The following is a 22,536-nucleotide window of genomic DNA, read 5'->3' as shown; positions in this document are numbered from 1 at the left end:
AAGGTGATATCTACTTAATGCATAAGAATAACCTCCAGGATAACCTCTTGACTCTGTTCGGAATCTCTCTGTTTTAAATTTTAACACCGTGAATGGTAGCTCTAAGACAATATTTTTTAAAGAGACTATTCTGTTTTCATTTTTCAGTAATATTTATAACTCTTGTTTTTTGTTTTTTGTTTTTTTAGGTACAAGGATGGCATAGTGGTTATAATTGACATCAGTAAGAAAGGAGAAGTTATTCACAGACTTCGAGGCCACGATGATGAAATCCACTCCATAGCATGGTGTCCCCTTCCTGGTGAAGATTGCTTATCCATAAATCAAGAGGAAAATTCAGGTAGAGGTGATTTAAGGGAGAGTTCTGTAGACCTAGAGAACTTTAGACCTAGAGAACAAAGTGGATAGAATTTATCATTTGAATTATATTTAACAACATTAGGTTTTACAGATTATATCCATGAAGGAAACAGTTAAATATTGAGAACCCTTGCAAAATAACTTTTCTTTGATAAATGCTTGCTGGATGCAAATTAAAACAAAATTATGTCTGTATTAGAAGAACCTGAAATTCTCAACGGGAAAATTATAAAGCAAACTCCAGTAACAAAAGGCTGCTATTTAGCCACTGGAAGCAAAGATCAGACTATCCGAATATGGAGCTGCTCTAAAGGCCGAGGTAAGATTGAAGTTTCTTTTATGAAATAAGATATATTGGTCCAGTTGAAGAAGCTTCTTGTCCTGGGCTCCAAGAGTGTGTTACCTATTATCTAGCTATCTATCTGGAAAACAAATACATACTTTTCTAGTCAGGAAGTTCTTTCCCCAATTTAGCCTGGGCTAGAATTATCTGTGCTCTGAACTTCTGGGTTCAGCAGTGAAGATAAGAGCTTTTGATGAGTTCTAGGAGAAGATAAGGATCTCTACTTTATAGAAGGATCACTGTTTGACCTGGGGGGGTTAGATGTATATTATTAGAAGAGGAGCTTGCAAGGGCTGGGACAGAAGAATGGAAAAGATCTCTAGTATTAGAGCTTATAATGAACAAACACAGAACAAATAATATGCAGCAGGCATAGAAACATAAATTAAATGGAAAAGCTTAGTTTATCCAAACTATGAAGAAATCAGTTTATCAGCCTCCCCAAGCTTCTCTCTTTGAATAGAACTTATACCTTAAGTTTATAAATAAAGAAAAACTCCCATCAGAGTGGATGTTACCTTTATAATAAAAATCTAGCCTTTCTTTTTACAGCAGTCTTCTCTTTCTCTGCTGTATTTTTTTCTCTACTATATTTTAAACCACCAAAATTGTATCATTTTTTACCAAATGCATTAGTATATGTAAAGCAAGTAGCCCAGGGCTTGGCATATAGTTAGGGCTTAATCAATGATAATTAGTAATATAACATTGGAAAACAGAATTTTTTTTTTTTTATGGTTTGTGAACTGCTTTTGTACATATTAGCAGCTGAAACTCCAAGTGGAGACAACATCAAGCTAGGAATCCCTCCAGAAGGGTTACCTCTAAATTTATGGATGTCTTAGTACAGCAGTCTTCATGTCTAGTTGTACATCAACATCAGCTGAGGCATTCTTGAAAAATTTAGGTTCCTGGGCCTCCCTCAGATCTACTAAATCAGAATCTCTAGGAGTTGGGCTCGGGCATATGTATTATAAGCTCCACCTGTGGTTTTGATGCATAATAGGGATTAAGAACCACTGGTCAGTAGACTCTCAGGGGTTAGTAGATTGCCACAATGTGTTGACTTCCAGGTTTTGACCCTTTATTAGATTTCTTGCCAATTAGAAGAAGAATCCCACCTTCTGTCTTGCAACTTTGGGGAATCTTCGGTTGTGTTACCACCTGGGTTCTCAGTTCCAGTTGGGAACTTATTTTCTTGGAAAAGCAATATCCTCAAAATGTTCAGGTTGCCAAGATAGCCTATAAAAGTTTTTTAGACCTAAATATAGCTAGGCTAGTATTAAGCACTATTTGTAATAATGGGGAAATGAAGTCTGAACTCTAAATAACCAAATTAACAAGTAAATTTTTAGATCACAAACTGTGTATTGTAAACTGCTGACTTCGTGCATGTAGTTTCACTGTCTTGAGTGCCCACTGACCCTCTTAAAATTTGCAGGGGTGATGATTTTGAAATTGCCCTTTCTCAAGAGAAGAGGAGGAGGTATGGACCCAACTGTTAAAGAACGCCTGTGGTTGACACTCCATTGGCCCAGTGATCAGCCAACACAGCTGGTGTCCAGCTGTTTTGGGTAAGTGTTTTTTGGACATGTTTCTCTGATATACTTTGTTTTCCATTTGGCCTCAGGGGCTCCTAGGCTTCTTTATATAGACACAGAAGATGGACAAAGCAATGGCCAAGGCTTGTATTGTGATGGGCCATTTGTAATGGAAAAAGTATGGTACTAATTACTGAGCTGTGTCCTGACAGAGGTGTGAAAAGATCAAATAAGAATAGTCCAGTAGTTAAGAGTGCTGAAGTTAGGCAGAAACGATTTTCAGTATCAGTCCGTTACTTAGCTGCTGTGTATTCATAATAAGCAAGAACGTTCACTTTCTGAGCAGCAGTCATTTCATGTATAAAGTCATTTCATGTATAAAAGTTATAGTATTTCCTATTTCTTAGAGTGGTTAATGTCATTCATTAACCAAATTTTATTGGGTACCTGTTTCTAATGCTGGGGATAATAAGTGAATTTCACTGACAAGGTCCCTGCTTTAAAAGAGGTAGTACAGGTAAAGCATGTAGACATACCCACAAAATGTTAACCATGGCCCTATTCCCACTCCCAAGAAAATAGAAATTATGTCTTAAAGCCTTTTGTGATGACCTCTGCAAGTTAAGGTGACATTTTATACTTGAAGCTCTTAAATATCTACTTACGAAATTGTCCAGTACATTCTCATGATTCAGAAGTAGTGAAAGCATGTAAGTCTCCTTCCTACCTCTTGACTTCCTTAGCTAGCTGGTTGCCCTCCCTAAAGGCAATTATTGGTTTGCATGTATATGTGCTCTTCCAGAGATATTTTGTGCATATTTCAGAATATGCAATCTTTTTCCTTAAAGGAACATTAACAAATTTTTTTGCACCTAAAGGCCCAGACTCTGACTCACCAATTATTTTTGTTTTCAGATTGCTTGTGACAGGGAACTAATACTCATGATTTTCTTTCACAGAGGAGAACTACTACTATGGGATCTCACCCAGTCTTGGAGACGAAAATATACCCTCTTTAGCGCTTCATCAGAAGGGCAGAATCATTCAAGAATTGTGTTTAATTTATGTCCTTTACAAACTGAGGACAACAAACAGCTGTTAATTTCTACATCAATGGACAGAGATGTGAGTTGCTTATTTGGGTTTAGAACTATACAGTAGTGGTTTACAGCTAGTGTCAGATGAGAGGACTTTTTCAAACCACCCATCAGTACTCCCCAACATCCCCCACACACACACAGGCAACCCCCCACCCCCACCCCACCCTTCCCTGGGTTCCAATTTCAGAGTTGCTATTAACTGATCAGGGCTAAATACAACAACAGTATAGAAGTAGGGGAAATGTAAGGAACCTCTAATGCGCTTTTTTGCTAAAGCAGACATGATAAAGAAGAGTAGATGTTTGCAGGGAAGGATATGTGAGATAATCATGCTTTGGCTTTCAAATATCCTGATCTGTAGTTCAGGAAACAGAATCATCTGCTCATGGTGAAATCTCTAAGAAAGGATTAATCTATAGAATCTATGCCCTTTTTGGTAATGGATGATAGTGATTGTAATATAACATTGTGAATTAACACCAGTGACTTGTATACTTGAAAGTAGTTAAAATGGGAAATGTTATGTTTTATACATGTTACCACAGTAACAATTTTTAAAAAGAATTTGTGCCTTTATTGTTTTACAGTTATGCTAGGCTTATTTGATAGACTTTGTTTTCCCCAAGCCCTTCCATTAAACAATTGACAACTGAAAATTTATCACTCACTCCTTTTCTCCTGAGTATAAGGTATTTTATTTTTTCTTTTATTTTTCCATGGTCCTGGGATGTCTTCATCCTTATTTAGAGTTTACCCAATGAGAGATTACTAATGCTGTGATAGTAGAATGGAAAGGGCATTGAACTCTGGGAAATGGGAGACCTGGGTTTTGGTTTATTAATTGCATGACTCTGAATTCAAGTCCTTACTCTTAATCTTTTCAGGTAAAGTGTTGGGACATGGCCACCCTGGAATGCTGCTGGACCCTGCCTTCCCTTGGTGGGTTTGCCTACAGTCTGGCTTTCTCTCCTGTGGACTTAGGCTGTTTGGCTATAGGTGTTGGGGATGGCATGATTCGTGTATGGAATACACTCTCCATGAAGAGCAACTATGACATGAAAAATTTTTGGCAGGGTGTCAAGTCCAAAGTTACAGCGGTAAGGATGCTTTGAACTTTTTTTTAATTAAATAATTAATGTTGTAAAGAAAACCTGCTCACTGAATGAACTCTATTGGGAATCAAAATGTCCTCAAAGGTATTTAAGATAAAGTTAGAAACTAAAAAAGTAGAATACTCTCTGATCAAACCCATTTTCCAGAAATTCGGGGTTTAAATTTTTAAAGACTTTGTTCAAGTCACCATATTATCGGATAGTACAAAATTAGAAATATCCTGAATGCCTTCATAGAAGATACATTAAATCCATTAAATTGTGATATGAACAAATATTAGAATGGTATTAGTGTATTAAAAATGACAGTGTAGGACTTTGGTGTGGAGAGATGTTAATGATTCATTAAAATTGCAGATTATAAAACATGAGATAAGGTTACAAACCATATCTACCATTTTTTTTTTCTCCAAAATGATATCCCTGTTGTGGCTTTCTAATCTAACAGCAATTGATGTTTGTGGTTTTAAAAAGAAAACCAAACAATGCAGAAACGTCAAGAGCAAAATTTTTTTCCTACCCTAACCTGGACTCCATTGATTCACTTTCATAACCCAGGGAACCACTGTTGGCAGTTTGTGATAGAGCTTTTCAATTTTGTTAACCATAAATAAAATAATTTTATAAATCATTCAGAAATCTTTCATGCTTACCTGTGTATCATGGATATATCATTTGTTGTTGAAGTGTTTTAACCCATTCTTGTTTTTTTATATTGCTTATAGCTAAGTTTATTCACAAAAAAATGTCTGGAAAGAGAGGTACAAAATTGCAATGTATGGTGCAGTTACAAGTGACTTTTACTTTGTTTTTCATGCTTCTTTGTTTCTTTTAAATGATGAGAATTTGTTACCTTTGAAATTAGAAGAAATTAAGAACCAAAATCTTCCCATTTGGATACTTGAAAGTTAATTTGAGAATTCCTTAAAATAATGTACCCTCCTTTCATATATTCTTATTTGGGAACACCTTTTTTTATAGCTGTGCTGGCATCCAACCAAGGAAGGTTGCTTGGCTTTTGGAACTGATGACGGAAAAGTGGGATTGTATGACACCTATTCCAACAAGTAAGAAATGGTTAGCCAAAGTGTCAGTAATGAATTTAATTTTGAGTTCATAAACCTGAATATGCATCAGAATTCCTGGGAAGCTTTTTTAAAATAGGATTCCAGCTCTGTGGTTAGGGCTCAGAACTTGTATTTTTTTTTTTTTTTCCAGATGGTTTTGATTTAGCCCATGTGACCTTTGGGAACCACCAAAATAAGCCATTCGCTTTTCTTTTCCCCCAAGTATTTTTAAAAAAAAAAAGATTTCAGGCATACATAAAAGTTGAAAGACTAATAGAAAGCACACTTTCCATCTAGATTCAACAGTTAACTTCTTGCCACGTATCCTTTATCTGATTATATGTGCATGTCCCTCACTTTACCTGTTTTACATGAAACTAAGATTTGGACATCATGACACATCTTTCCTCGTAACAATTCTAAGAATAAGGACAGCCTCCTGTGTAACCACACTATCAGAATCTCTCTTAAGAAAACTAACAGTAGCTTCATAATTGTTAGAATATCCAGTCCATACTCAGATTTTCTCAGTTGAGCCAAAAATGTTTTTCCCAGCCAGTTTGTTTAGTTTAGTATTCAGTCATGGGTCACACATTGTTTTGTCTTTTTAGTCTCTAAATCCAGAATAGGACCCCCACTCTTTTCTTTTTATAACATTGCCTTTTCAGTTTGAAGACACCAAATATGTAATTTTGGTTTCATAGAATATTTTACATTTTGGACATAAAGTGCTTACATAGGCCCTGTATAATGGAACTAATTTTCTCCTTTTTTAATTCTCATTTTAAAAAGACAGCAACACTATTTCAAAGAGATATTTAGGAAAAGAGTTGCACAGCAATTTAAATAGCTCCATGTGGTCATAAAATTGCTGGTTCTGTTAAATTAACATCTTCTGATTATTATAAGCTAAATATTCAAACTAACACTAAAAAAGGCACATAATAGGAATAAGGATATTGCTATAGATACATTGTTAAGAATTCAACCAGAACTGCAGATTCTGCTTCCTTATCCAAAGAAATGTTGGTCCATTGTTTAGAATAACTGTAAATTATAATAGTTCTGCCTTTTCCCCCCAGAAGCTAAACTTTATTGACATATCGTATATCATTTATCACCATAACAACCATAGAAATTACTCTTTTAATAGCAAGTTTTCTTTAAAACAACAAAATCAAAACCTTGAAAACCTGTCTACCCTAAAATCTTGTCTTAGCTTAAAAACCTGATGTTCATGTCACAAGCTAAGTCTAAATGACTTTTAGTTTTTTACTTGAATATGTGATGGCTACATCCAGAAGGTGATAATATATGCATAGCAGTACTTTATGCACCTATGTAACAACAGTAATATTAGAATATTTGATACTTAATCAAAGTGGACAGTTCAGAGGAAGAGATGAGGGAAATTGTTGCAAACTGGAAAGATGGGTGGGGGTAACATTTATTTTTCTGGGCAAAGTATACTTGGGACTTATTTTGGTAGTAGATATCATTACATACCCTGTTCTTTAAGTGCTGCCATCTTGACATTCAACTATGTGGAAAAGACTGTTGGTGAAGTATTTTTCTCTAGTATCAGCAATTGAATTTGTAATAAAGACCTTTTAGTAAAAGATAGCCTTGGTTCCACTGTGCTTTTTTAAATTATTTTTTTGTCCTTCCCCCAACCCTCCACCCCCACCAAGACCTCCTCAGATTTCTAGCACATACCATAAGAAGACTGTGTACACTTTAGCCTGGGGACCACCAGTACCCCCTATGTCATTGGGTAAGTATCTGAGCCATCCTGTAACAAACGTGAGGGTATTCGCTTTCTTACAGTTTAATCCAAAGATAGTAAAGCTGGAAAGAGTCATGTAGATAATCTAGAATCATTTTTCCTTATATGAGTTTCTATGTCCCAAGGCTCCATGAAGGCAGTAGTGGCAGGTAGTAAGTGAGAATTCCTGGAAGAAAGCATTCATCATAAACCTCCCCAAACTCTAAAACATTGTTTCTCCTCTTGGAGCTGAATTTTCTCATTGTGCTTGTAGTTATCTCATTCTGGGTCCTGATAACCTTTCCGGTATTTTTCACTACCACTTGCAATCACTTTTTCATTTTATCAGAATTAGAATGTTAGTCCACAGTATTAATAGAGTAATGATCATGTCTTTTCACTAACAATTAAAGAAAACTTACAGTTTCTGAAATGATCTCTTCTTGCCTTTGATTATATTTTGTTCTTTTCCCTCTTCTAGTCTCTCAGCCCTGTCTTTTTTTCCTTTGCCCTAAAGTGGTAGGTTTTTCAAAGTACCCTCTAAAATGAGTGTGTTCAGCAAAAGTCTCTGATATACTTTCTTTAACCATTTTTATAGATTGTCAAGATAAAAGCTTTGCGATGAGAATATATGTATGTATTCAGATCCCAGTGTTGGCGCTTCTACTGTTTTAAATACTAGAAGAATGTTTTTTTAAGCAGATTTGTTACACCATAGAAGTTAATGTAGAATCAGCATACTTTTACTTCTTCCAAAAACTGTTCCATGTAAAGAACAGTAAAATGTTTCAAATATATAGTTTTCTTTTAACAACTCATAGTATGACTTGGTCATTCTGTAGCAACAAGTAGTTGAGCTGGTGAAGTACAAAACTGATACACTTCCTTTTGTTGACTTGTATAGGAGGAGAAGGAGACAGACCTTCCCTTACTTTATACAGCTGTGGAGGGGAAGGGATTGTCTTACAGCATAACCCCTGGAAGCTTAGTGGAGAGGCCTTTGACATCAACAAACTCATCAGGGACACCAATTCAGTCAAAGTGAGTTCTTGTGGTCTAAAGCCTTCTTTTTACCTTTGCATCATAGATTTCTCTACATTTCCCGTCTTGCAGAATAAATGCCATTATTGGAGATATCCAGCATGCTCAGTCACATTTCTTGGATTTTTTAAAAAGGCTGTCATAAATTTATGAGTTATATACAGCACATGCCTTAGGTTTCTTTATCCTTGAGTAAAGCAGAGAGCTTAACAACATCAAAAAGGTTTGGCTGAATTGCAATAACAGTTGATTAAACTTTCAGGTCTTGGATGTAAAGCATCTTTTTCAGGCCAGCCACTTCCTCCAAAGTGACAACTTAGTAAAAATAACTTCATAATGTTAGGTATCCAAATGGAGTTGTACAAGGAGTTTTGCTCAAGACAGAATTGTGGTTTTGTTTCTGGTTTTTCAATTCAAATAATTTGATTTACATAAAACTACAATAATAATACATATTTATCCATATTCCCATGTCTAATTGCATTTGCTTTACCTTTCTATCAAGGTTTCTCTATGCCAGAATTGTTTTTTGAAGTCAAACCATAATTGTTGACATATCCCTACCCTTTCAAAAGAATATATTTTATATCATTGCTCATTTTTGTATGACTAGCATAAAAATCACATTGAATTCATAAACAGAATTTTTTATTACGTTCTTTCATTGTCTTAAATGTTATCTGAACATTAACATTTGGCAGTGTAATAAAAGAGAAAAAACTCCTGTTCCTTTCCATAGAGTTTTTAGTTTAGTGACAAGTATATGGATCAGAAGTTAAGAGGAAGAGACTGGGCTGGAAATAGTCATGTGGAATCCCCTTGCACATAAATGATAGGTGGTGAAGCTGTGGACTAAAGAGATGAGTAAGAAAAGAATAGCATCCTCAGAAAGCTAAGTATAGAAATACCATGTGACCCGGCAATCCCACTAACTTGGTATATACCCAAAAGAATTGAAAGCAGGGACTCAAACAGATATTTGCACACCAATGTTCATGGTGGCATTATTCACAGTTGCCAAAAATGGAAACAACCCAAGTGTCCATCAATAGATGAATGGATATATAAAATGTTGTATAAATGTACAATGGAGTATTTTCAGCTATAAAAAGGAATGGAGTCTGATGCAACAACATGGATGAACTTTGAAGACATCAAGTTGAGAGAAATAAGCCAGTGAGATATTATATGATCTCACTGAAATAAAACAATTAGAATAAGCAAACTCATATGTCGAATCTAGAATATAGGTTATTAGGAATTAGGGTGGGGATAGGAAATGGGAAGTTGAGGCTTAAAATTGAAAGGATGAGCATGTTTTGGTAATGGCTGGTGGTAGTGGTAGCACAACATTGTGAATACAGTTAACAGCACTGAAATATATATCTGAATATGACTACAGTTAATGAACTACAGTTAATAACACAATTAGAAAAATGTGCTACCATCAATTATATGTTCCATACCGATGCCAGGTGTTGGTGATGGGAATGTGTTTGAAAATCCTGTGTTTTATGAATGGTTGTTCTGCCCACAACTTCTTTAATTAAAGGGAAAAAAATTTTTGAAAAGAAAAACACCCAGACATCCTGGGAAACACCAGCATTCAGAGGTAGAAAAGGATGATCCTGGAAAGGAAACTTTTAGAAGAGATAAGAAGAATGTGTATAGCTTTCGTTGATGAGACCATTACTCATTTTTTATTGTGGGATAAAAAAAAATTATTTTAATGTAGTTCATTGAACAAGGTTAAACATTGTAGACATTTTAGTACTTCTGACCTCTCCTTTTTTATCCCAATCAGGAACTTATAATTAGAATACTGTTCTTATTAATTCTTTGACTAATTATGTGGATTTCCAAGAATGGTGGTTGTAGAATTAGAACATTTTTAAACTCGAGGGATTTTTTTTCTCATGCTGTCATCATTGATTTGCAAGCTATATGGAGAGAAAAGCAAATGTTTGTAGTGAAAATTGTTTTGTTTTGCTTTCTAGTACAAATTGCCAGTACATACAGAGATCAGCTGGAAAGCAGATGGCAAAATCATGGCTCTTGGCAATGAAGATGGGTATGTGTTTGTTTCTTTAAATAAAAGTTCTTAAAAAAAAAAACTTCACAACTACACATACATTTGATCACATACTGACTAATACCATCTGTAATGTTAGTTGGAGAACCCCGGTCATATTTGTTACACTGATTTATCTTTGATATCCTTGACTGATCCAGCAACTCTCTGCATCTTTGAAGATGGCAGAATTATTTGGACACTTTCCGTAATCCAAGGAGAGTGTTTTAGCTACACTGTTCTCTCCATGCCTTACTGCACTGAACTGCCTAAATCTTCCTCCATTTTTTTTAAAGTAAGCCTAGGCAGAATTGCTTTTAAGGCCTAATTGTGCCCTATTCAATATTGACCGTAGTAACATAGTCTTTGTGTTTTAGCTTCTTCAAGTCTTCTCTTTTAGTGTCTTCCTAGCACACTTTATTACAGGCCCTTAATGAACACAACTTTCTAGAGATTGCTAGGATTTTTTAAAAGCTGAATATACTGTATGAGAGAACAACCCTTTGTACCTAGTTCTTTATGAGAGAATGACCTTTACAGTGATAGATAGGGTTATCCTATTGTGTTTCACCCTTCCCTAGCTGATGGAATGAGTGAGATAATTGTTTGCAGTGGACTGTAATTTGATCATCAGTCTTTCTTGTCTTGGTGTGTTTCTTATTCCAGATCAATAGAAATATTTCAGGTTCCTAACTTGAAACTAATCTGCAGCATCCAGCAGCATCACAAGCTTGTGAATACCATAAGCTGGCATCATGAGCATGGCAGCCAGCCGGAATTGAGCTATCTGATGGCCTCTGGGTCCAACAATGCTGTCATTTATGTGCACAATCTGAAGGCTATCATAGGTAACTGGTTTCTACTTTAGGGATATCATGTGTTCAGTTACTTTCCATTCCAATATTTTACATTTTTATTTTGTTTTATTTTTAGCATTAAAGTAAATAGTATTCTTTTTTTTAATAGTATTCTTATTGATTATCTGTTAAAAGTAATATATTGATCTTATTTAATGAATTCTTTCAAACATGACAAAAATGTTAACTTAGATTATAAAGTTCCCTCCATAATCCCATACCTCAGTAATAACCAGTGTTATTAGTTTGCTGCATATTTTCTCCAGATTTTTAAAAATAGCTATTAACCTACATATGCATATATCTTAGTGTGTAGGTTTGCGTTCACATGTATTTGTTTGAGAGAACAGTCCTCTGAATCAAGCTTAAAAATAAATGACCATATACATGTCATTTGCAGTTTTTCTTTAAATTTACAATAAATGTTTTGGACATCTTTTTATGTCAGTATATATAGTTTTACTTTATCCTTTTAAAAGATGTCTAGCTTTCATTCCATTATATGAACATACCATAATTTGTCCATTCCCCAATTGATTAATATGTAAATTATTTGTTCTTTTCAATTTAAATAATATTACAGGAAACAGCATTGTATATATATATATATATATATTTGAATTTGCATGAATATTTTTCATACAGAAAACTTCTAAAAGTGTAATTGCTAGATTAAGGGATGGGAACATTAAAAATGTTTTGTTATTTGTAGTTATTGTCAAGTGGCTCTACATAAAGATTGTGCTAATTTATACTCCCTCCAGCACTATTTAAGAATGTCTTACACACACCCACACCATTCCTATATTGATTGCTTATAATTCTTAAAATCTTATGAAGTAAGCATTGTAGTCCTCATTACTGGTAAGTAAATTGAAGCCCAGAGAGGTTAACTTTCAAGTTACCCAGTTGGTATATGGTAGAGTTTAGATTCAAGGCCACACAGTCTTAAATCCAGAGTCTGTATGAGTTCTAGCAAGTACTCTTCCCTGCCTGATAGTTACCCTTTTTATATGTATATGACTTATTCATTAAGTCTTCTGCTTCTTTGAATTCCCCATCAGAACCTCAGAGAGCAATAGTAGTTGGTCAGAATAGAATTTTTTTCTCCAGTCTGAGGGAAATGGGATCATTTAGTGGTAGAAAGAAATTATAATCTGACAGTAAAGTGTTTCCAGAGTGCTGCTACATATGTGCTGTCATCCATAGTGAAAATAGTTAAGCCTTTTAATTTTACTAGAACTAATATCCAGTGGTTTTTCTGACAATTCTTATTTGTAACAAAGAAAATTTGATTCTAGCAATGGCTCTTCCAAGCTAAAGCAGTATGGGAAAGTATTAAAATATAAACAGATATTTCTAATAATAAATTGTAGGCAGTGTGTGATTAGCAAGGATGCTATGTTAGAAAACTGATCTTTGTCCTTATGGTAATGATTGGGATTCCACATTGAGAAACCAGTTTCTCAAAACTTAATTCTTAATAGTAATGCAGATCCGTGCCTACTGTAACACTACCATCCTATTTTTTATTTAATATTTACTGAATAGCACAAAAAGGACGAAAACATTTTGTTTTTTTCTTCTTATTTTGAAATAATTCCAAACTTAGAGGAAAGTTGCAGGAATAGTAGAAATTTCCCCGGTTCAAGTTTTTAATATTTGACCTCATTTCCTTCAGTCTGTTATGTGTATATACATTTGTATGTTTCATACATCACATCCCCATATCACTTAATATGTCTATATTTTATAAGATTAAGGATATTCCCTTATATAACCACAGTTCCATGATCAGCATTAGTTACATTAACTCAATAGTATCTAATCTGCCATCCATATTCTAGTTTCATCAGTTGATCCAATAACATCCTTTTTAGTAGTTTGTTTTCCTCCAACACATGATCCAATCCAGGATCATGTATTTGTATTTCATTGTCATGTCCCTGCAGTCTCCTTTAATCTGAAACATTTTCTCAGCCTTTTGCTCTTTCATGACATTTTTTAATACAAGCCATTTGTTATAGATGTCCCATCAACTTGGGTCTGTCTGTTATTTTCTCATATATAGATTAGAATTAAGCATTTTAAGCTACATTACCATATAAATGATATATTCTTCCTGATATCGCATCCAGAAAGCATTATTTCCATTTTGATGGCTTTTGGAAAGAAATAATGACAGCTAACACTTATTGTGGCTTGCCAGGTGCCAGGCATTATGGGCGTGCCCAAATTGAACCATTAAACAATATGCCTGCTAAAAATCACTTGGAAAGCATATTACAAACTCTTTACCGTTGTCATGTTAATACCCTCCAATATGAATCTGTATGTCTTTTTTTTGGTTATTTGTAGCAATGACATCTTTTCCTTGCCTTCTAGAGAGCAATCCTGAATCTCCAGTGACCATTACAGAGCCCTACCGAACCCTCTCAGGACACACAGCCAAGATTACTAGTCTAGCTTGGAGCCCACATCATGATGGAAGGCTGGTTTCTGCTTCTTATGATGGTACAGCCCAGGTACTGTGGTATCCTTTATTCTTCACTCTGTACTCTGACTTAAAACTGTCCCCCCCCAGTCATGTACATGTTTTCCTTTCCTTATCCCCAGCATCCTCTTCAGAAGGAGATTTTCTGGGCTCTAAAAGGCATTTTCATTTTATTTCACATATCTGGACTCTTGGCAGGCTAAAATTGTTTTTAACTTAAATGAAAGAGGACGTATTGATAGAAACAAGCTAAATTCTAACATTTAAAAATTTTTTATTCTGATCTACTAACAATACAGTGGACTAAATTGATACGGGAAATATTTTCCTGTTCAAACAAAGAAATGCTGACTACAATTTGTGATAATATAGTTACTCAGAAATCTCCATGTTCTAAAAAATAAAGATGAAATGCCAAGCCAGAGGTATGAACAGGGTAGGAATTTAGGATATTTGAGCCAGAATAGAACCAGGGTTCTAATATCCAAGACAGATACCTGCCTCAGTGTTGAGTTATAATTGAGCTATCTGCACAAAATTGGGACCAATGAAAGACTGTTTTCTATAAAATGGGAACTCTAATGTTTCAGGGAATGGCACCAAAGTTGATCATTTGCCAGGGACATAATGGGCGGGCTTGGGGAAAGGTGCAGACAGAAGAATCATCTGTGAAAAATTAGACTATTAAGCATGCACTGCATGTACAGGTGTAGGTTCTGAATTAGCATGCTCTTTGTGATGCCAGAACCCTCAGCCAAAAACCAAACATACAATAATGGTTTGGGACAGGGAAATGCATAGGGCATCAATAGACGCTCATTCAAAATCATCCCCATAGGAATGCCACTACATCCTAGAGCATATAAGGCTTCCATAGGAAATTATACCCTAAAATTAGTTCCTAAGAGAAAATTACAAATCACCTGAGGAAATAAGAGTAAACAGATAAGGAAATTGAAAAACTTAGACTCCCCCAAACAATAGAATAACCAGAATTTTCTATTCTTTGTGTGGTCTTTTGGTTGTAGGTTTGGGATACTCTCGGGGAAGAGCCTTTATGCAACTTCAGAGGACATCGAGGTCGACTTCTTTGTGTGGTGTGGTCCCCATTAGATCCAGACTGCATCTACTCAGGGGCAGATGACTTCTGTGTGTACAGATGGCTCACTTCTATGCAAGATCATTCTCGGCCTCCTCAAGGTCAGTCAACCTGGAACCCATAAAATGCTTGCCTAACTCCCTTTCTCCCTTCTTTAATAATTGAGTCTCACATCAAACATGATGGGCATTTGTGCAAGGCAGCAGCAATGTTCTCACAGATGTTTGGAGCCTTAGCAAGGAAGGGGCCAGAGAGCAACAAAACTCAGATAGTAACAAATATACGTAGCTTCCAGATCTTAGTTTCTTGGAAAAATGATTCCAACTTGGCCAGGGTTTCTTAGAAAAATGACTTATTCCAAATTGGAAAAAGAAAAAATTAAAAAATGAGCTTACAATTTTATCTTATGCTAGAAGGGAAAGAAGTACTCAAAGAATTAAGGGGACATATCAAGAGGACAAAGAACCGAGCTTGAAGAGACTACCACTGGCTTAAACTGGGACAATTTGAACTTGAAACTAACACCAAAATTTCATCTCTGGTTACAAGAGGTTAACTGGTACCGGACTTGCCCCACCCACCATAAACAGCTAGAAAAATAGAATATATTAAACAACTAGGAGCTTACCCAGAAACAATGAACTGATATGTTAATATGAAGACTTACACAAGAGTGTTCATAGCACCTTTGTCTGTAATCACCAACAATGGGAAACAATCCATATATCCATCAGCTGGTGAATAAATAAATTGTCACATATTTCTACAGTGAAATTCTACTCAGCAATAGAAAGAAAGTAACTACTGATAAATAAAAGAAAGACATGGATACATCTCAGAAAAAGAAAACAGGCTGAGGGAAAGAAGCCAGACATAAGACTACACACTGTATAATTCCATTTATATTATTCAATTCCAAAACAGGCAAAATTAAGCTATAGTGACAGCAGATCAGAGATTGCCTGTGCTTGAGGATGGGTGACATCTTACCTCCAAAGATACCTGAGGGAACTCTGAGGTAATGGAAACAGTCCGTATCTTGTTTGTGAGAGTGGTAGTGGTGGCTTCATGACTGTGTGTCAAAACTCATTGAAGTATTAGAAATGGGTATATCTTACTGTATTCAATTATACTTCAATAAATTAGGCTTAAAAATAAAAGGCAGGGTGGGCCACAGTGACTCAGCAGGCAGAGTTCTCGCCTGCCATGCCGGAGACTGGCTTCAATTCCCAGTATCTGCCCATGCAAAACAATATAAGTAAAATAAATGGCAACATTTTTAAACTAGAAAGTAAATAAATGCCAGTAATGAATTATAATCTAAAATAGGAATCCATGAGTCTATATTGATATAAATAGAAGAATGCAAGAAGCAAAAGCTCTTTTCTTACAGCAGAATGCCGACTAATAAAACTAGAAAGAATAATGGAATTAAAAAATCACCATATGGCAGTCATCATGTAGTAATGATTCGTTTAGTTAGGAAACATCAATGGATCTTAAGTCCAGTGCATTTAAAGACTTAGAGAAAAATGAAGTTTTCACCTAAAAACCTTCAAGACATCCCCTTAGTCAGATGATCAAGGTAAACATCACCAGTAATGAGGCAAAATGTGTGTTCCCTGATAGGTTGTGCTAAGAAGAATACAGCAACGTTTCTGTATTCCAGTTAGAAGTGCATAGCCTGTATATAAGGAGGAGGAAATGACACAGAAACCCAACTGAAGGAAATTCTATAAAATAACTCCTGTGATCTTTAAAAGTCACAAGTCATCAAATTGGAGGAAAACTTTACAGACTGTAGGAAACTAAAGAAACATGACAATTAAGTTTAATTCAGGATCCTGGATTGAATCCCTTTGCTATAAAAGCCTTTCTTGGTACACTTGGGAAACCTACATAGAGTGTTTGGAGTAGACAGCATAATCTGTGTTAACATTCTGATTGTGATGGTTGTACTGTAGTTGGGTGGAAGAATGTCCTTGTTTTTCAGGGACAGTTAGGCATTGTGCTTACGATTTAATGAAATCCCAGAAGAGTTTGGTTTAGTTTGTTTGGTTTGATACTATAACTCTAAACTTCGCAGGAGGAAGGGAAAGGACGAGAATGTTATAAAAAAGAAGGGTAATACGATATATAGGTGATTCCTTCTGCAGTGCTGTTAATCAAGTATTATATTTTAGTCTGTCCTTTTTCTTATTTTGATTCCTATAGGCAAAAAAAGTATTGAATTAGAGAAAAAAAGACTCTCTCAACCTAAGCCAAAACCCAAAAAGAAGAAAAAGCCCACTTTAAGAATGCCTATAAAGCAGGAATCATATGATGGGAATGAAGAAGAGAGCATAAAGGAGAACTCAGGACCTGCTGAAAATGGTGTATCAGACCAGGAGGGTGAGGAGGAAGCCCAGGAGCCAGAGCACCCCTGTAGCCTCGCTTCCATGGGTATGTGGCACAATCCTGTATTGCGCTGATGCCTTAGGGCTCCTTCATCATGTCTAGGAGACTAAACTAATTCCTTTTTCAGTTTGAAACTGCTCTGCCTCTAACCTTACCAATCTTTGCCCCAGATTTTTATCTTTGGTGTCTTTGGAAACTGTTAGTATTTTTTAGTCCTTTATTTAAGCCTCTAAAATAAACACCCTTAAGTGTTTAAGAGAATCTAATGGATGATTGGGATGGAAATTGTAAAGTTCTGTAGAGAAAACTTCTTTTTCCAACTGGGGCAGGGTAAAACTATGGGACAAAATAAAGCTTAGGATGGACATGTATGTAGAAACTTAGGGGGAAAGTTTTAATATGGCATTATCAGCCATGTAGACCTTTTTATTGAAAAAAAAAACCACTGTCCCTATCATTTGACTTACAAGCTATCACCATTGTGGGAACTTCCAAATTCTCACTTTTCCTTTCTTTAGTTGTTCCCAGCTTTCTGTCTTCTCGCAGAAAAAAAATTATGAATGGTAATTAGGTTCTTCCAGTTTTTTAAGCTACAGTGACAGTTCTCAGATTTCTCACAAGCAGTTTTCCAGGATCCCATCACTAATCTCCAGTAATGCAGTCCATTTCTTGTTTAAAGAAAAAAATTTATTGGATAAAATTTTAGCATTTTTATTCTGCTAATGAAAGTGCTGATGTCTGGTACTTGTTAAAATGAATGATTAATAAAATGATTAATGATTAAATAAAAACAGTGTAAATAGAAGCAGTGATCCGTGCTTAAATCTAAAATATAATATTTTGTTGTGGCAGTATTAAAAGGCCAAAATAAATGGTGTAGTGCTAGCTCTGATCCTGTCCATCCCAAGGGATGTTTATTGCCCCTACATAAGGTTTAGATACATAAAAAGAACTAAAAGCTTACTGTATTTATTTTGCTGCATTCATCAAAAAATATTTTTATCACAAAATAGATGCACAAAACGCTATTTACTCCTATAAATCAATAGCTTGTTTAAAAAAATTTTTTTAATATGATTGTGTTCAGCATTGTGACTCCATATCAAATATACATAATATTTTCTATTAGTAAGGTTGGTTCTTGTTTATATAATTAAATATGCAATTTTTTTTTTTTGTCAACCTAAATATGTAAAAAGTACTTTGTCACCTAAACAAAGTTTGCACTCCTGGACCTATTATATAAAGTTGCTAGAGGCTTATAACATCTCCTTAAAACTCTTAATCAAGTTCTAAGTAAAAAGTTACAGATTCCTGGAACACAACCAGTTTGTAAGGTGGGAAATGGGGAGTTCACCAATACCTCCTTTTCAGAGTATTTACCTCATGTTTTGGCAATAGATAAAATCACATCACTGGTGTACCTCTGAATTTTCAAAAAGAATTAGATCTGGCATTGCACTAATCCCAAACTTTCTTTTATTTTCTGCCATGATGTAGTTTCTAGAGAACCAGTTATCTGCGCTCCAGTTTCCTTAGGCCTTGAAAAGTCAAAAGTCACCATTAATAAAGTCACTTCACTAAAAAAGGAGCCACCTAAAGAGAAGCCAGGTTGGTATCTAATAATTAAAATATTTTGTTAAAGTATCCTAAAGTGTTACATGTAACTGAAATTCAAGTTTCATTTTGTTTTGTTTTCAAATATTTGTGAGATGTTTTGATTATGTTCCAGTTTGTGGGTCCTGCTTTAAAAATTTTATTTAGCACTTGAAGTGTTCTTTCACAATTGTTGATATTGTTTCATCAGTGTTTGCAAAGACATTATTGTTTCTATGATAAACCTTGCCCCCAGCTAATTAAATTTGAAAGTTTCTTTATTGGAATAGGAACTTTCTATGTCCAGTAGTATCCATCTAGTAGGTTACATTCACACAGTGGGCATATTCAGTTTGTGTTTCTGATCAGCTCTTCTTGAATCAGATTACCTATACAATTTCCTATAGGTATTACATTATACCTATAAATGTAAAATGAAATTAATTGCATTTCAGAGGCCTTAATCAAGAAGAGAAAAGCTCGTTCCATGCTTCCACTGAGTACAAGCCTGGACCACAGGTCTAAGGAGGAACTTCATCAGGACTGTTTGGTATTAGCAACTGTAAAACATTCCCAAGGTACAAAAATGCACTTCCGTGTCTTTGGGGACTGGCACATAATATGTGCTTACCTAATTTGTTGAATGAATGAACATACAAATGTCTAAAATTGTCTGTCTTTCTGCATTCTTTTCCAGCATGTCTCCCATCCCCACCCCCCTGCCAAACTCCCAAATCTAACCCACTGTCAGCACTACCCAGTACCTTTGAGATGTAGTACTCTGCTTTTATTCTTATAAATCTAGTTAACAGCCATCTGTGCACCGGAATTGGTTTGTTGTCTTATGTATCTCAGCGTGAATTGGCTATTTTTGCACATTGAGTAGTGTCTTTTTGTCAAATAAAAACTTTATTTATTGGAAATATACCCATAATATGGCAATTCCTTTTAAAAATTGATGGCAGTTTTTTATTTTCAAGGCACTCAATTAATGCCCATTATTTTTATATTTATGTGACTTTTTTTTTTTTTGCTTGGGCAGGCACCGAGAATTGAACCCAGTTCTCCAGCATGGTGAATGAGAACTCTGCCTGCTGAGCCACCATGGCCCGCCCTATGCTACTATCTTTTTTTAAATTTTGATTTCTATATGTTGAGACAGGATGATAAAATTCAAACAATACAAAAGAAAACAGAAGTCAGTATCCTACCCCGTCATCCAGTCCTCCACTTCTCCTACCCCAAGACCATCCTTTAATTAGTTTCCTAGCTCTTTCCAGAAATTCCTTATGCTTTTATATACCTAGTATTCAATTTTGTGATTATGTCCTATAACTTATACAGTTAATCATATTGTTTTACATTCCTTCCGTTATTAGGAAATTACTTGTTTAAAATCAGAACAGAATAAATATTGAATCCCTTCTTCATAGATTACAGTGAATGTTAAGAATATTTCTTTACTTGTTAAATATTTGGTTTGTTTTTTTAACCATAAATTTAACTACATGTTGAAATTTGCATTGGCTTTTAAGATTCTGGGGGTTGTTTTGGTTTTGTTTGTTTGAAAAATCCTATTTTTTGTTTCTGTTTTTAACAAACCATGTTGTCTTATTGGATTTTGCCAAGCTGAATTTAGCAAGCTCTGTTTTCTTATTTTGCTACCTTTATAACCACTAGAAGTCTCCAATAAGGTAAATGGGCATAGAACTCTTTTTCTCAGTATCTGAAATGGCTGTTCTGAACATATTCAGAAGTGATTAGATAGAAAACAATAACCTATGTAATGACGTCATCTCATATTTTGTTTTTTTAAATGAACAGAGTTAAAAGAGGATGTGTCCACTGATCTTGAGGAAAGATTTCACCTGGGGCTTTTCACAGACAGAACTACCCTGTACAGGATGATTGAGGTTGAAGGTGAGGTAAATCCAAATAATCCCTTTCATCTTTATGCTCCCCTAACATTACACATACCTCTTTCTGGTTGCCATCTGTGGTGTTGTGATTGTTAGTTTTACCTGTCAGCTTACTAGGCTTTGAACTCCTCAACTAGCTTATTCACCTACACCCTTTGCATCTAGCAAAGGACCCTAAATATACAGTGTGCCTCTGAGTCAGTGACTGAGTACAAGTGGGTGGATGGACAGGTGACTGAGTGGGTTTCAGGCCCTATTATGATCACTGTGGTGAGGGTTGACCCATCAGCGGGTGGCCACATATTCTAAGAGTTGGTTCCATTCTTGCATTCTCCCTTATTTTTTCAGAAGTCAGTGGAAACACATGTTTTTGAAACACATTCCAAACATTCACTCTCCTCCAAACAGGAAAAGGTCACTTGGAAAATGGCCACCCAGAGTTATTTCACCAGCTTATGCTTTGGAAAGGAGATTTAAAAGGTGTTCTCCAGACTGCAGCAGAAAGAGGGGAGCTGACAGACAATCTCGTGGCTATGGCACCAGTAGGTATGTTTTTTTCAACAAAAGCTCTGTCATCTCTAGGATATTTTCACTAAAGATGGCTCTTAGCAGTACCAGTCTTGACCTCAGCATCACTTACAAATTACTTTTATACTACAAAGCTAATTCTATTCTGTAGCAGTAGGCTCACTAATAAACCAGGTCATTGAGATACATTGATGGCAAGAATATAATTGCTGAAAATTCCTTGAAGGACAATTTGGCCATGCCTAATAAAATTTAAAATGCATGTACCCTTTGATTCAGCCATTCTAATTGTAAGAATTTCTCTAACTATACTTACAAGCAAAATGACAGAAACACATCATTGCAGCAGTTTTTGTAATGGCAAAAGATTGCAAGAAACTATGCCTACCAATAGGGGACTAGTTAAATCATGTACATTCTTACAGTAGAAACCCTCACAGGTGCCAAAAGAATGAAGCAGCTGTATATATACATTCTGATATGGAATTTGAGCTCCAGAATATAGTAAGAATCAAGGTGTAGATGTACAACAATATATATTTTCTCAATTGTATGTATACATATGTGGTTGGATATTCATAGACTATTTCCAAAAGCTTCAAAAGAAACAGGTAGTGGGAGTCGATCCAAGATGGCGCATAGTGAGGCATGGGATTTAGTTCGTCCTCCAGAGCAGCTAGTAAATAGCCAGGAACAGTACACAACAACTGTTGGGGCACATTAGTGACCAGACACACAGCGTATACCAGTCTAGACAAGGTAGACTGGCTGCAGTCCCACCCAGAACCATGAGTCCCCCAAGCTGTGGAGGCCAGCCCCCTCCCCCACAGGCTGCTTCCCAGAGAGGAAAGGAAAGTTAAGACTTTACTAACACCAAGGGGCTGAGCTCCACTAAGATCCAATTGTAGAATTAATTAACAAATTCTGACTACTAAAAATAGACTCCCAGCTCATCTGAACCTCCAGTGAAAGCTGAGTTGCTGGGTTTTGCCCTGGTGCTGAGGGGGCAGGGTGATGGAAAAAGAGAAGAAGGGGAAAAAAAACAGGTTTTCTCTGATGAGAAAGGTCTGGGTCCTGAAGGAAAGGAGGGGGCACATAGGACCTGGAGATACATCGAGCAGCATACCAACTTAAGCTGTTGATTGGTGAACCTGAGGAACTGGGGGTTCTGCCCTGAAAAGGATTTTTTTTTCTTTTTGGTGGCTGTGTTTCTACGGCTTGACTGCTCTTTGAATACAACTGCAAG

General features: G+C 35.7%; 2 protein-coding genes across 3 annotated transcripts in view; one reads left to right on the top strand and one right to left on the bottom strand.

The window, feature by feature from the left end:
* The window catches only part of GEMIN5 (gem nuclear organelle associated protein 5), a 44,721-nt gene that overhangs the window by 5,329 nt on the left and 16,856 nt on the right, over positions 1 to 22,536 (top strand). The window contains exons 4-20 of one of the 2 annotated variants that reach the window (XM_077137486.1): positions 189 to 340; positions 563 to 679; positions 2,145 to 2,277; positions 3,204 to 3,369; positions 4,229 to 4,441; positions 5,438 to 5,523; positions 7,215 to 7,297; positions 8,193 to 8,329; positions 10,327 to 10,400; positions 11,067 to 11,248; positions 13,643 to 13,782; positions 14,780 to 14,951; positions 17,065 to 17,292; positions 18,748 to 18,858; positions 19,299 to 19,421; positions 20,668 to 20,763; positions 21,171 to 21,308. In XM_077137486.1, the coding sequence (XP_076993601.1) occupies positions 189 to 340; positions 563 to 679; positions 2,145 to 2,277; positions 3,204 to 3,369; positions 4,229 to 4,441; positions 5,438 to 5,523; positions 7,215 to 7,297; positions 8,193 to 8,329; positions 10,327 to 10,400; positions 11,067 to 11,248; positions 13,643 to 13,782; positions 14,780 to 14,951; positions 17,065 to 17,292; positions 18,748 to 18,858; positions 19,299 to 19,421; positions 20,668 to 20,763; positions 21,171 to 21,308 (2,351 nt within the window). Of the gene's footprint in view, positions 1 to 188; positions 341 to 559; positions 680 to 2,144; positions 2,278 to 3,203; positions 3,370 to 4,228; positions 4,442 to 5,437; positions 5,524 to 7,214; positions 7,298 to 8,192; positions 8,330 to 10,326; positions 10,401 to 11,066; positions 11,249 to 13,642; positions 13,783 to 14,779; positions 14,952 to 17,064; positions 17,293 to 18,747; positions 18,859 to 19,298; positions 19,422 to 20,667; positions 20,764 to 21,170; positions 21,309 to 22,536 lie in introns of both variants that reach the window. The other variant, XM_077137485.1, reaches the window with a different exon arrangement.
* CNOT8 (CCR4-NOT transcription complex subunit 8) overlaps positions 180 to 22,536 on the bottom strand; it is a 102,984-nt gene continuing 80,627 nt past the window's right edge. The window contains exon 6 of the mRNA XM_077137497.1: positions 180 to 388. Coding sequence (XP_076993612.1) covers positions 383 to 388 — 6 coding nt within the window. The 3' untranslated portion in view covers positions 180 to 382. The remainder of the gene's footprint in view (positions 389 to 22,536) is intronic.

Source organism: Tamandua tetradactyla, chromosome 20, assembly GCF_023851605.1.
Source record: "Tamandua tetradactyla isolate mTamTet1 chromosome 20, mTamTet1.pri, whole genome shotgun sequence".
In the NCBI taxonomy this organism is placed as follows: Eukaryota; Metazoa; Chordata; class Mammalia; order Pilosa; family Myrmecophagidae; genus Tamandua; species Tamandua tetradactyla.
The sequence above is the reverse complement of the archived record's forward strand: the minus strand, read 5'-3'. Positions and strand labels throughout refer to the sequence as shown.